Source organism: Macaca fascicularis, chromosome 4, assembly GCF_037993035.2.
Source record: "Macaca fascicularis isolate 582-1 chromosome 4, T2T-MFA8v1.1".
NCBI lineage: Eukaryota > Metazoa > Chordata > Mammalia > Primates > Cercopithecidae > Macaca > Macaca fascicularis.
In genome coordinates this window covers 86,466,846-86,480,909 of record NC_088378.1, presented here as the reverse complement: position 1 = coordinate 86,480,909, position 14,064 = coordinate 86,466,846, and the positions used below count along the sequence as shown (strand labels likewise).

At 36.1% G+C, this 14,064-nt stretch overlaps 1 protein-coding gene across 9 annotated transcripts in view; it reads right to left on the bottom strand.

The window, feature by feature from the left end:
• The window catches only part of RNGTT (RNA guanylyltransferase and 5'-phosphatase), a 333,967-nt gene that overhangs the window by 262,990 nt on the left and 56,913 nt on the right, over positions 1-14,064 (bottom strand). For 7 of the 9 annotated variants that reach the window (XM_065543746.1, XM_045391222.2, XM_045391223.2 and 4 more), the window contains 2 exons: positions 2,726-2,835; positions 1,404-1,505 (listed from right to left, as the gene is read on the bottom strand). In XM_065543746.1, the coding sequence (XP_065399818.1) occupies positions 1,404-1,505; positions 2,726-2,835 (212 nt within the window). The remainder of the gene's footprint in view (positions 1-1,403; positions 1,506-2,725; positions 2,836-14,064) is intronic. The other 2 variants (XM_074037493.1, XM_074037494.1) reach the window with 1 other exon arrangement.

Here is a 14,064-nt window from a genome sequence, read left to right as displayed (position 1 = left end):
TAATGGTGGTAGTGATAATCTCTAGGTGGTAAAATTTCTTTTTATTTTCTTCTTTTTTTAATGTTCTGAATTTTGTCAAATGCATCTGTCTTGCCTATAAAATACCCTTAAAAAGCTAAAAAATGCTAAACTAAGGGGCAAAGTTGTTTCCAACAGAGGCAGACAATTAAAATGAATGAAAATATTTTTACATATTACCAATAACATCAAATATAATAAAATACTTAAACATTCTAGAAAGTGTATCAGGTTAGATCATTACAGTCACCTAATATTGAAACCAAGTTATATCTGCTCCACTTCTTGTCTCCATATATATCTTTTAAGGTAACTACATGTTACATGGAGATGGAGATGTCATGATACAAAGAGTATGACTGCCACTTAAGACTTTCCAAAACTCATAAAAATTAAATAGAATCTGTCATCTTCAAAATAACATTTAAAAGCTAACATATATGTACTTCTAGTTACTCTAAAACATTGTAATATGAAATAATGACTTCTATGTTAATATGTTAAAATAATTATTTCAACTATTTATAACATTTGCTGAATGAATACATACATATAGCAAAACTGTAATGGATCCAAAAAATATGGATTACAAAAGAAAAAAGTAAAATGTTGCTGAGGAAGAATAAAATCTCTACTAATATCTTGACCAGCCTGGGCAACATAAGGATACCTCATCCTTACAAAAATTTAAAAATTAGCCAGGCAGGGTGGCACATTCCCATAATCCCAGCTACTCAGGACGCTGAACTACTACTCAGGAGACTGAGGTGGGAGGATTGCTTGAGCTCAGGAGTTCAAGGCTGCAATGAGCCTTGATCGTGCCACTGTACTCCAGCCTGGGTGACAGAGCAAGACCCTATCTCAAATTTTAAAAATCTTAAAACTTAGAAATATAAAATTTGAAATTAAGTTTTGTTGTAATAATGCAATAACTTTACGAGTATATAAAGAGAATAAGGCAAATTATTCAAAGAAGTAAAATACAGAATGAATCAGAGAGAGTTCATCATTTTTAGATTATAAACTGGCAATTTTTCTATTAACTTTAACATGTCCAATATCATTAAAAAACAAGGTAGTGGGCAGCAGACATACCAAAAACTGTATCATTAAGAGAAAAACACTTTCAAACTTAACATCTGATTATAATTTATATTAAACTAGCTACGCTCGAAAATCAAAAATTTAGCAGAATGAGAGATAACAACTGTACTACACAGCTTAGAATACTAGCAAAACAAAAAATATATAATTTTTTGAAACATTTATTGTTCTGTTCACATCAGAAATTCACACTCTGAAGAGTGTAAACTTTCCTAACAACAAAGCAATATTCTTCAAGCATTAAGGTTATTTGTATAATTTTTTTTAGAAGTCTAACTTACCGAGTACCATCTGCTTTCCAGCTTACTTTATATGGTTTCAGGTCTAAAAGTTTAATATTTTGCTTGTCCATGGAAACAGGCTGTGCTCCAGGGAATCCAGACCTTAAAGAAGAACATGGTATTAACTATCGTGGCTGGTATTCATACAAAGCAATACATGTCTTAAACCAATCTCAAATGAATCACACATTTATCACAAGGTTCTCTCTATCATGAGATTAATGTCAACTGGAATAACATCTGCGTTCACAAAAATACTAATAAAAGATCATCATTTTCTTGACATTTTAGAATACAAGTTAACAGAGTTCTAAATTACCACTGCTATAGTATAATCACTGAGCTAATTTTAAAATATTAGTATACATTATCTAAATAGTAAAGCAGGTATGTTTACAAGTCTTGTACTTCAGGAAGAAGTTTAAATCTTGGCTTTATTACCTTACATGATATTCTAGACCCCATATTTCTCCAACATGACACTGCCAACTTGACATAACTGCAAGGTTGGCAACTTTCTCCTCGAAAGATACCCAGAAGTGACAAAACAGGAGAAATGCAGATCAAGATTAAGGTTTAACACAACATTAAAACCAAGGGTGTAGGTCAAGATTAAGGTTTAACACAACTTTAAAACCGATCTTATTTCTTCATTATTTTCATATTTTAGTTAAAACTACTTCTAGATGATTTATCTGATATTCCTCTAACAGTAATAAAAGTTATTTCCATTAGGAATTCATATTAGGAATTTTTAGCAATAATCCTTTTTCATTACATTCAACCGTATTACAATTCTCTGCCACAGATACCAATGACCAGCAGAAATAACCACAGACCAAGACCTGAGAGCAACAGGTAAAAGCAATGTATGCTCTCCTGAATCCACTATGACACGTCTGAAAGATATTTTCAAGTCGTGGCAGGGAATGCCACGACTTGAATATATTTAAAGCTGATTAGACTTCTGATTACAGAAAAACTGGAAAATGAGGCAGATCAAAATTTCACCTCTTCCCTCTTAACAAACTGAGAGACTAGCTCAAACATTAATCAGTAGCAGTAGAGTCAAAGACATGAAACAAATACTAGTCAGTGAAAACAATTTTCTATTACTTTAGGAAAATATGTGAGTCATCTAATTTTGACTCAACTGTCTGGTTATTGCATTGATTCTCTTGAAAGAAATCTGACACCTTTAAAGTATTCTATTGCAAACATACTAACTTCAAGGAGCCAAGAAGATATGCCAATGCTTCTATTAATTTTAAGTGTTGCAAAGTAAGAGTAAATTTTATTTAAAATTTTAAAATATTTATTACCCTTCCCAGCCACAGAATTGATGACACTTCTGCTGTACCTCTCCTAACTTTGGTTGTGTTGTTACTTGAGTTACACCTTTAACAGTAACACCTTCCAAGAAAATAGCGCCCTTTAAAAAAAAAAGGAAAAACAAGAAAAAGAAAAATATTTTATTAGAGTTCAACTTCATTTACAAAGAAGTGACTAAGAGATAAATTAGTTTGTTTTCACAAATCTTAGCAAGTCAATATATCTAACAGAAATGGTCTGCTGTATAAACTCCCCTAGGATTGTACACTAGTTTTCCTAAATCCAGCATATAGTTTTCTTCAATATACATATGTACTCTACAGGCACTTCTCAAATCGTAACAGTAATAATAATTTATCTACCATTTACTGAGAGCCAAGCAGAATGTCATCTTGCAAATATTCTCTCTAATCCTTACAACACTGAAAAAATAGATTGTATTATATTTATTTGAGAGATGAGTAAATAAGGCATAAAGATTTTATGTAAATCAACTGGTAAAAGACAGAATTTGAACAGGCCTACACTATACCAGTCACCAATGGAGAGAAGGAAGAAGGAGTTTTGTTATTATGAGTGAAGTATGGACTTTAAGGGGATAAACACCAAAACCTCTACCTTTGTAAACCAGAGTAAGAGTGTAAGGCAAAGTGGCTAAGCCACAGTCATTGGATATATTAACATATTAATAGAACAAAATATTACCCATCATGGAACTTTTAATCTAAATTTTTTAACTCAGAACTACATATTTTGAAATATCACAGCAAAGTAAAGCAGATGGAGAATATCAAACAAATAAGGAACACTTCTGGAAATTTTAAAACCTAAAAAAAATAGTCTAGATGTATGCTACAGTTCTTTTCAGGTCCAGAAAAGGCTGGCATCAGTCTTAAGAAAAATATATAAAACAATTCTAGCTGTTAATGTAATAAGGGAATAAAAATTTAGTCTACAAGCTACAACGTTCAGCCTTCTGGCAAAGACTTGGCAACCTGAGCCACCTGAGAGAAGAAAAAAAGAACACTTAATATTTCACCCACATACATTCCTGTCAAATCTAGAAGAATCCTGAATCCTTCCAGCGACACTAGTCCTACTGTTTGTCCCTAATTTTGAATCACTTTTTGTACTTATCTGTCTCTACTTTGCTTTCCTTAAATAATCATAATTCAGGAACTTCATAAGCCAAAGGACCAAGGAGTACCATCCCTCTCCTATTATACCATTACCTCTCTGTACTAGTCAATGGCTTTTCTGTTTAAAACCATTTCTATCATTAAGTACAACAGCCAAAGGAAAAAAAAAAGAGTATTTTGAAAAGAAAGCTCAATCAGATAATGAGGTTTGTAACATACTTACTTACTGAGTGTTCAGATAATTTCAATATCCTTATAAAATTATATCTTATGCTAATTAAAAAGAGAACACTTCTTTTTAGAGAGTTCAATATTAAGCATCTTAATTCTGATGGTATTAACAGCATGAGATGTTCTTTTTAAGTTTTACACGAAGAAAGTGTCTAGCTTCATTTATCAACATGGATTTCCTATGCAAAGTTAAGAAATTTACATTAGCTTCTGAAATAGGCAAAATAAAAGCAAAGGCCAAATTAACCTAAGTTACTACTAAAAACACAAACACTATTTCTTTTTTTAACAAACAATAAAAAGGACTAATGCATAGAAAATATGATCAACATTCAACCAAGCACTTTCCCACAATATTACCACAGAAATATTTTAATAACATTTCTATACGGTTGAATAAGCTGAATATTTTTAATTTAACAGAGCCAATAAATACTGAGCATCAGTACAGATCTAACAACTACTGAGGTTGGTTATAAAAGTTAACCCTAATAATCCAGTAAATGGCTGTCATGCATTTATTGTTCTTCTTTCTTTTTTTTTTTTTTTGAGACGGAGTCTCGCTCTGTCGCCCAGGCTGGAGTGCAATGGCCGGATCTCAGCTCACTGCAAGCTCCGCCTCCCGGATTTACGCCCTTCTCCTGCCTCAGCCTCCCGAGTAGCTGGGACTACAGACGCCCGCCACCTGGCCCGGCTAGTTTTTTGTATTTTTTTTTAGTAGAGACGGGGTTTCACCGTGTTAGCCAGGATGGTCTCGATCTCCTGACCTCGTGATCCGCCCGTCTCGGCCTCCCAAAGTGCTGGGATTACAGGCTTGAGCCACCGCGCCTGGCCTGTTCTTCTTCCTTAATCTTTCCTACCATGCATCAACTTCTTTTTTAACTTCCTCTATTTTCTTCCACAACAAATAAGTAAAAAGAAAAGTAGAAGTTAAGTCCAATGAAAAAAAGTGTGATACACTTCATACACAAATCATCCTTGATAACTTTAGGTTAACATAATTTGCTATTTAATGTTACCATAATAGTTCTCTGACAAAATACCATTTTTATATTATTCAAAATTATGTAATAACTCCAAGAAAGATCACTAATTTTTTTTTATTTATTTCTAGATGTAGTTTGTTTAATGTAAGCCAATTCTGGTTATTTCTACTTAGAGCTGAAAGCAACCTGAAAGCAGCTATCTTGGTTTTCATATAAGAGATCTAGAAACTGTTCCAACATTCTAAATGTACAAAAGGTCTAAGAGGGGAGAAAATAAAATCCTTCAAACAAGATTTGCACATGCTGATACTGCTCATTATTTCATTATACCAGCCCTTCCAAATCTTGAATTTGCATTTTTAACCAGTGTTAGAAAATCCTGTATTTCCCTCCTTGGGAAATATGGTAAGCATTAGCCATGACATATTCCTGAAGCTAAATCTCAGGGCATCACTTCTCACAAACAAGAGATCAAGATGCTTTTCATATTTATTTTATTTTAAAAATCCAGAATGGATAAAAGAGAACAATCATCCAGGATGTAGGTGCCAGACACAGAGCAGAAGGTAGCTAGAAAAGTATGCCTTAGGGAAGTTAAGGGCCTAGCCTCATTCCTACCTTGTTTTAACAGCTGTACCTAACATACATAGCTTAGTTTTCCATTGCTGTAGCTTCCTCTGCCCCATTTACAAACATGGCACAGCCGGCATGCCTTGCAAGGCCTGACTTGAAGGACCCCATGTACACACAGGCCAGTACAGCAGTACTAGGCTAACTAGAAAGATCTCATCCCCATATGTGATCTCATTCCAAGTCTATGGCTGACAACCTTCATTGTTATGTATGAGATGGTTTCACTCCTTGAAAACATGGCCACTTCAGCATTAAATAGTTAAATCTTTATAATGGAAGATCACTAATTCTAAACAGTGGCCAGATGTGGTGACTCATTCCAGTAGTCCCAGGCTGAGTCAGGAGGATTGCTTGAGCCCCGGAGTTCAAGACCAGCCTGGGCAACATAGTGAGACCCATCTCTATTTATAAAAATAAAAAATAAATAATTAATTTTAAAAATAAATTATAAATAGCAATGTCTTAGGTCTGGAATTATTACATACATACTATAATTGAGTATTAAAGTCACTGACATTTATTTTCACTTTTCAACAAATTATTATTTCTATTTGTGAAAATAAAAAAATCAAAAGTTTAAAAAGTATGTTTATAGAAATATATTTCATAAACAGAGTCAACTAGCCTTAAAATTAAAATCTGCATGGCTATCGCAACAGAAATGAGTGATCCTTTAGACAGAAATTTAGTAATTACAGAAGATGGGGGCAATTTATGTGACAGACAGCTGCGTATGTGTGTGTGTGTATGTACAGAGAAAATGTATACAAGTATATATGTACAACAAGCATATTTTCATAATGAGGAAAATACATTCATTGTTGTATTCAAAGAAATGATCTCGGACATCAGTTCAAGGAGCAAGCAACCTACATGTCAGTCATACTCCTGCAACTCAGTAATGCATGTCCTCAAAAGATGAATAAAGAACAAAAATCTAGCCGGGCGAGGTGGTGGGCGCCTGTAGTCCCAGCTACTCGGGAGGCTGAGGCAGGAGAATGGCATGAACCCGGGAGGCGGAGCTTGCAGTGAGCTGAGATCCGGCCACTGCACTCCAGCCTGGGCGACAGAGCGAGACTCCGTCTCAAAAAAAAAAAAAAAAAAAAAAAGAAGGTGTCTTAGGAATGTAAGGGGCCAAGCACAGAATAGGACATGTACCACAGTTACAAACCCAAAGAGAGCTATCAAAAGTAACTACAAGGAGTCCATTACTTGAATATATAGTTACATCAATATAAGAATCAGAAAAGACTGTGCTTAACAAAGTCTCAAACCAAAAATACCTTCATTATGTCAAGAGATGTGATCTACAAAATAATTAGTCATTCTTAGATTGCCTCTGTCAACTATCTTCAACCTCAGATGGAAATAAAAGAAAAATGAAAGCTTTTCCAACCATAAATGTAATAAGTAATTATATCTATGCTTCTCATCCCTGTTAACCATAGGTCAACTACTGTTGACACCATCCACGATTCAACTCTCCAGTCCCCTTTCTTCTCTGATGGTTTTGTACTCACTGCTTTAAAGCCCCTTTCCTTGGTTCATCTTATCAATAATCGCCTTCCCAAAGAGTTCCAATGTAAACCCTGGAATTCCTTTTTCATAAATAACCTTCCCCTATCATCTCAACCATTTTCTTGAACACCCCATACCCTGTGTCTCAGCTAAAAGCTAGCTCTCCCCAGAGAGACCACTTCATCTTAAAGCTACTTATTCTCCTACTGCCCAAGATCCATGGCAGTAATTTAAACTACTATTCTACCTCCTCGTTGCTTTTCTAATGTCTTTCAAAAGCCCCTCTTCCGTTTACACTAATTCCTTTCAGCTATACCACTCAGCTGTAGTAAAGCAGAAATCCACTGTGGGTGCTGGCATAACAACTGTCTTTAAGAGCTGCCCTCCCCACCCACAAAGATGGGGCCTAATGGCCATTTTATATGACATTACAAGGTAACATACTACTCCAGCCAAAGTTGATGGGAGCACAAATAACCCTAACTCAATCTGAAGCCATCAGATTCTCTCTCCTGGTAATCTGGAATTGGGATTCAGAGACAAGCAGTTAGTCTCTGCATGTGGCTAAAATTATTACAGGTTACCTTAGAAGCTTTGAGACAGTTAACAATCTCCCAGGAAAATGAGAAATCAGGAAGAGTCTGTCTTGAGAGACAGAGCCAATGAGAAGACTGATACAAATAAAGGGACAAAAGCAGAGGTGAGATATTAAGAAAAAATAGCAGAAACTAGGTTCTAAGTAACTTTCCAGGTCCAGGTTCCAATGTTGTCCTAAAATCTGGCATATTCTGGTGCCTGAGTTCCACCAATTTACTCATGAATAAGTACCCTTAATATTTAAGCTAAAGTTATTTTCTGCTACTTACAGTCAGAAAGTCTAAAGTAGTAAAACCCTCTATCCTTTGTGTATTGAAAGATACTGCCCTACATTCATCAAAAAAAAGTTGGTCTTTCTCACTATTCTAACTTCTATCATTATATTGGTAACATCAACATCCACTGAAATAACTCAACCTATCGTACAACCTTTACAGTTCAGTCATCTCATTTTCAATGACCCTCATCTTTGTCCAACTGGAACATCCTGCTCCATGGCCATACCACAATCATTTCAAACCACTCTACCTTTAGATTCAATTCAACTCACATTGATTGAGTGCCAACAGCATTCTAAAACCAACATGTTGCTCTAACTTTTATAAACTCTTTTACTGTCACTATGCCCACTTTTCAATTTCACCAAGACTAACAGTCCCTTCATTTCTCCTTTACACATTCTAACGGCACCTCATCCTGACCTTACTTCCTATTCAGCCAAGAACCTATGGCTGATTACTTCAATTATTTTTCCCCTGATAGCCTCAGTGCCCCTTACCTCTTGTTCTTCATCACACCCAAACTAAATTTCTCCAACCTTGAGTCAACCTACTGTTAGTCTTTTCTACTCCCACACATAGGCAGCTGAAACTTATTGAGGAAAAAATCACAATCTCAATTACATCTCCAGTACTAAGAAAGATATTTCCCTCCTATTGCTGAAGACCTATTACTCCAAAAACTACACTTGACCTCCATTCCCTTGCATCTCCTCAGAGGTTTCTCTATCATTATTCTCTAAATCTTTACTTTCAACTTCATTGACTTCACTAGCTCCGTATCCACATACGCTTGAATTTATCCCATATTAAAAAGTCTTTTCTGGCTATGTCTGCATCAATTACCCTTCTCCTTTTTTTATCATAACCAAGCCACTTGAATGAATAGTTTACAGTAGTGTGCAGAAAAGGGTTAACCTAACACTAGTACTTGCAAAGTTGGCTTCTGAATGGCACCTGAGAACTTGACTTTCAGAGTGTTCTCAGTCAGCTGATAAGGATGACTCACCAAACCTAGATTATTTGTGCCAACAATACAGTTAATGCTGAATAAATTTTTTTTCCTCCTGGGATCCTGGAATTTTGGTACATGCTAAGCAGAGAGTGCCCACGTGACTGGCCATCAATAAAAATCTTGAGCAGTGAGAGTTTAATGAGCTTCCACAGGCAGAAACGTCACAAACACATTGCTGCAGGAAGAGTGAGCTCAGGATGACCCCTCATGAGAAAGAGGAGCATAGGAAAGCCAGCACATTAACTCCCCCCACTCTACTTGTCTTTGTCTCTTACAATCCAGCTGTATATCCTTAGTACATTGCTGTATAAATCTCAGTTATAAGTACAACCATATGCTGAGTCCTGAGTTATTCTAGTAAATCTCCAAAAGTGAAGGTGGTACAGGGAACCCCTAACACAACTCTGTCTCCACTTTCTCGCCTTCCATTAGCTTCTTAAAATTACCAGTCTGACCCAGCCCTACTGCACCACAGAAAATAATCCTCAGATAAATACTTTCTGTTGTTATCGAATTTTGTCCTCTGTTAAATCATACTGTTAAATTGCTCCCTTTATGTTAATTCTAAACTATTTCTCATATTTTACATTTTTTTTGTCTTTTCATGCTGCATGCTGGATTTCTTAGCTAGATCCTCTAGCTTCATAATTTCATTCTGCTACTCATCCCACATATTAAGTGGTTTTTTAATCTTCTCATTTCCAATATCTCTAATTTGTTCCTCTTCTTAATAGCCTGCTATTATTTTATGGATTGACAGCCTCTCTTGTCTTCTAAAGAAAGGTTCTATTTGCTTTCTCAAATAGAAAAATTAAATTTTTCCTTTCTTAGTATATATAGTATTACTTTTATATAGTATTTAATTTTTACAATATATAATTTTTAGTATATATACTGTGTGTGTGTATACATATATATATATATATATATATATATATATATATTCCCAGTATATATTCTTCTACACTAAGTTATTCTTCTATACTAAGTTTTCTATGCATATGCACAGAAATAACCAAAAAGTAGAGAGCAACTGGATTGGGAATGAAGAAATATTTTGCCTTTTAACTCTATATACTCCTAGATGTTTGCATTTATATTTTACAAAAAAAAAAAAAAACTAATCTTTAAGACATCTGTGTATGTTTTAAAAGTAAATAAATAAATAGGGAAAAATTATTCTAAGAAGACAAAAATACCAGTGGTAGTATGAAAGTTGAAGGATTATAAGTTGTTTCTTTCATTTTCAAACTTTCTTTAATAAACTAAAGATTAATGTTCTTTAATCTTTAATATATTACTTACATGAGTAAAATATTTAATAATTTTAGGATTTACTAATTAAGGTTTGAAAAAAGAAAAAACTATCAAAATGCTATATAAGGATTTAGAATTTTTTTTTCCCCTAATTCAGCCTTTGGAGGTATAAGCACAAATATTCTCAAAAATCACCATCTCATAACAGAAATCAAGCCTAACTACCTTCTCCAAAAAGAGAGAAAGAAGGTTTGTGCTTTTTTTTTTTTTTTTTTGAGACAGCCTATCACTCTGTCACCTAGGTTGAAGTGCAGGTGAATGCAGTGGTATGGTCACGGCTCACTGCAGCCTCAACCTCCCAGGCTCAAGCAATCCACCCACCTCAGCCTCATAAGTAACTGAGACTACAAGCACACACCACCACACCTGGCTAATTTTTTTAATTTTTTGTAGATACGAGGTCTCACGACATTGCCCAAGCTAGTCTCAAACTCCTGAGCTCAAGCAATCCTTCCACCTCAGCCTCCCAAAGTGCTGAGATTGCAGGTATGAGCCACCGCATCCAGCCTAATTAGACTAATTCTGTAGCCACACACAAAAAAAGCTGGACAATGTTAAAGAATTCATTTGAAGACCTCAGAGAATTAGAAAGGCAATAAGGACTTGAAGGGCCAAAACTCAAGAGGGAAGGGGAGCCCAGAAAGCTGAGCTAGACATCTTCTACAGCTTTTCCCTTATACTACTCTCCTCAAGAGGCACTGTTTCAAAAATGGTAGCTAAGACAGTAAGAAGCTGAAGAGAAATTTCAGCAATATCACAGGAATGGGAAATAAAAGCTGGAGTTACAAGCCATCAAGTAGGAGGAGTCCAGTTTAATTCCCCACACTTTTAGTTAAGATCCTCAAAGGCTACAGGAGTAAGAGCAGAGCAAAAATAGACCAGTGCCCCAAAACTAAAGTCTAGTTTCTAACACCTCAATCCTTAATTAAGATATCCTGCTAATTCTCTGTAGGAGCAAAAGTAAATCCTCTCTAAAGAAAGATAACATGACCAGAGCCTCAAATTATTCCCATAATTTTTCATAAACAATTGTTTCATAAACAAACACACTCAAGTATGCAAAAAAAAACTATAATTGACTAGATATCAAAAGGACAAGAGAAAAAAAACATTTAAAAATATCCACAGGAGACCCACATATTAGTTTTATTTTTTATTTGACTTTTTAAAAACTGGTTTTAATATTTTCAAAAACTGAAATGACAAGGTGAAGAATTCCAGCAGAGAACTGAAAATCATTTTTTAAAAAATCTAATGGAAATTCCAGGAGTGAAAGTAAAATAACTAAAACTAAGTAGTCAAGGATGAGTTTAACAGCAGCTTAGACAAAGCTTAATGAGGACATTAGTAAACGCCAAGATAGGTCAGAAGAAAATATCCAAAGAAGGCTGACGCCTGTAATCCCAGCACTTTGGGAGGCTGAGGCAGGTGGATCACCTGAGGTCAAGAGATCCACACAAGCCTGGCCAACATGGTGAAACTCTGTCTCTACTAAAAATACAAGAATTAGCCAGGCATAGTGGCATGCGCCAGTAGTCCCAGGTACTCAACAGGCTGAGGCAGTAGAATCGCTTGAACCCGGGAGGCAGAGGTTGCAATGAGCTGAGATTGCACCACTGCACTCCAGCCTGGGCCACAGAAGGAGACTCTGTCTCAAAAAAAATAAAAAGAAAAAGAAAATATCCAAACTAAAAAATAAACAAAAGGATAAAGAATATGAAAAAGAACACAGGAGGTAGTTTTTTAAAAAAAAAAATTTTTTTTTTTTAGGCCAGGCATGGTGGTTCACGCCTATAATCCTAGCACTCTGGGAGGCAGAGGCGGGTGGATCACCTGAGGTCAGGAGTTTGAGACCAGCTTAGCCAACATGGTGAAACCCTGTCTCTACTAAAAATACAAAAATTAGCTGTGTGTGGTGGTGCACACCTGTAATCCTAGCTAATTGGGAGGTTGAGACAGGAGAATCACTTGAACCCAGGAGGCAGAGGTTGCAGTGAGCCAAGATCACAACACTGCACTCCAGCCTGGGTGACAGAGCAAGACTCCATATCCAACAACAACAAAAAACTTTTTAAGGTCTACTGGTATTAGGTTGAGCTCCAGAAGAAAGAAAGAATGGATGTGAAACAATACTTGAAAAGATAACAGCCAAAAATTGTCTAAAACAAATTAGGAAAACAAATCCAACCATATATTTAAGAATCCCTACGTACATCATGCAGGATAAATACAAAGAAAACCACAAGTAGAAATATCATGGTAAAATTGCTGAAAATCAAAAACAATAAGAAATTATCTTCAAAGAAGCAACAAGGTGCCTAACTTCTCAACAGAAATAAATTCTGGAATAAAATATTCAAAGTGCTAGAAAAAAAAATAACTGTCAAGCACCCTGATTTTTTTTTTTTTTTTTTGAGATGGAGTCTCACTCTGTCACCCGGGCTGGAGTGCAGTGGCGCAATCTCAGTTCACTGCAACCTCTGCCTCCCGGGTTCAAGCAATTCTCCTGCCTCAGCCTCCCAAGTAGCTGGGATTACAGGTGGCTGCCACCTTGCCCAGCTAAATTTTTTTGTATTTTTAGTAGAGACAGGGTTTCATCATGTGGTCCAGGCTGGTCTTGAACTCCTGACCTCGTGATTCGCCCACCTCGGCCTCCCGAAGTGCTAGGATTACAGGCATGAGCCACCGCACCTGGCCATGAAATCTTGAGTAACTAATAAAAGAACAGTAAAGGAATATATGATATGGTCAACAAGCAATGGGTTGGGGTGATAGAAGAATAAAAGCAACCATAAAGAAGGCGAGAAAGGAACATACCACTAGTGGCACAAAAAAAAATAGTAAGACAATTTGAATCTAATCTTTACACAAAATGTACATGGACTAAATAATAGGGCAAAAACTGTTGTCTGAATCCAGCAACATGGTGCTTGTAAGAGATTCACTGTAGTAGTCCCAGCAACTCGGGAGGTTGAGGTAGAAGGATCACTGAACCCAGGGAGGTCAAGGCTGGGCTGCCACTAGTGAGCCATAATCTTGCCACCACACTCCTGCCTGGGCAACAGAGTTGAGACCCTGTCTCCAAAAACAAACAAATAAACAAAACCTGTATTTTATGCTATGCTGTTTATTGAAGTTTCCTTAGAATGTGATTGTTATTTTTCTAGGTATGTGACTCAGTAATTTCAGATATCTAAATTCAGAAAATAATAAATCAGACTAAAGGAATAAATTACTTTTGAAATAATCTCTACGTTTCAAAGCAATTAACACTTTTCAGTGTACTTATAGTCTTGAAATTTAAAATGTGTAAATGTAATTAAAACATTGTTTTACAGCCGGATGCTGTGGCTTATGCCTGTAATCCCAGCACTTTGGGAGGCCAAGGCAGGTGGACCACGAGGTCAGGAGATCGAGACCATCCTGGCTAATATGGTGAAACCCCATCTCTACTTAAAAAATACAAAAAATTAGCCGGGCATTGTGGTGGGCACCTGTAGTCCCAGCTACTCAGGAGGCTGAGGCAGGAGAATGGCATGAATCTGGGAGGGGAGCTTGCAGTGAGCCGAGATCACACCACTGCACTCCAGCCTGGGTGACAGAGTGAGACTCCGT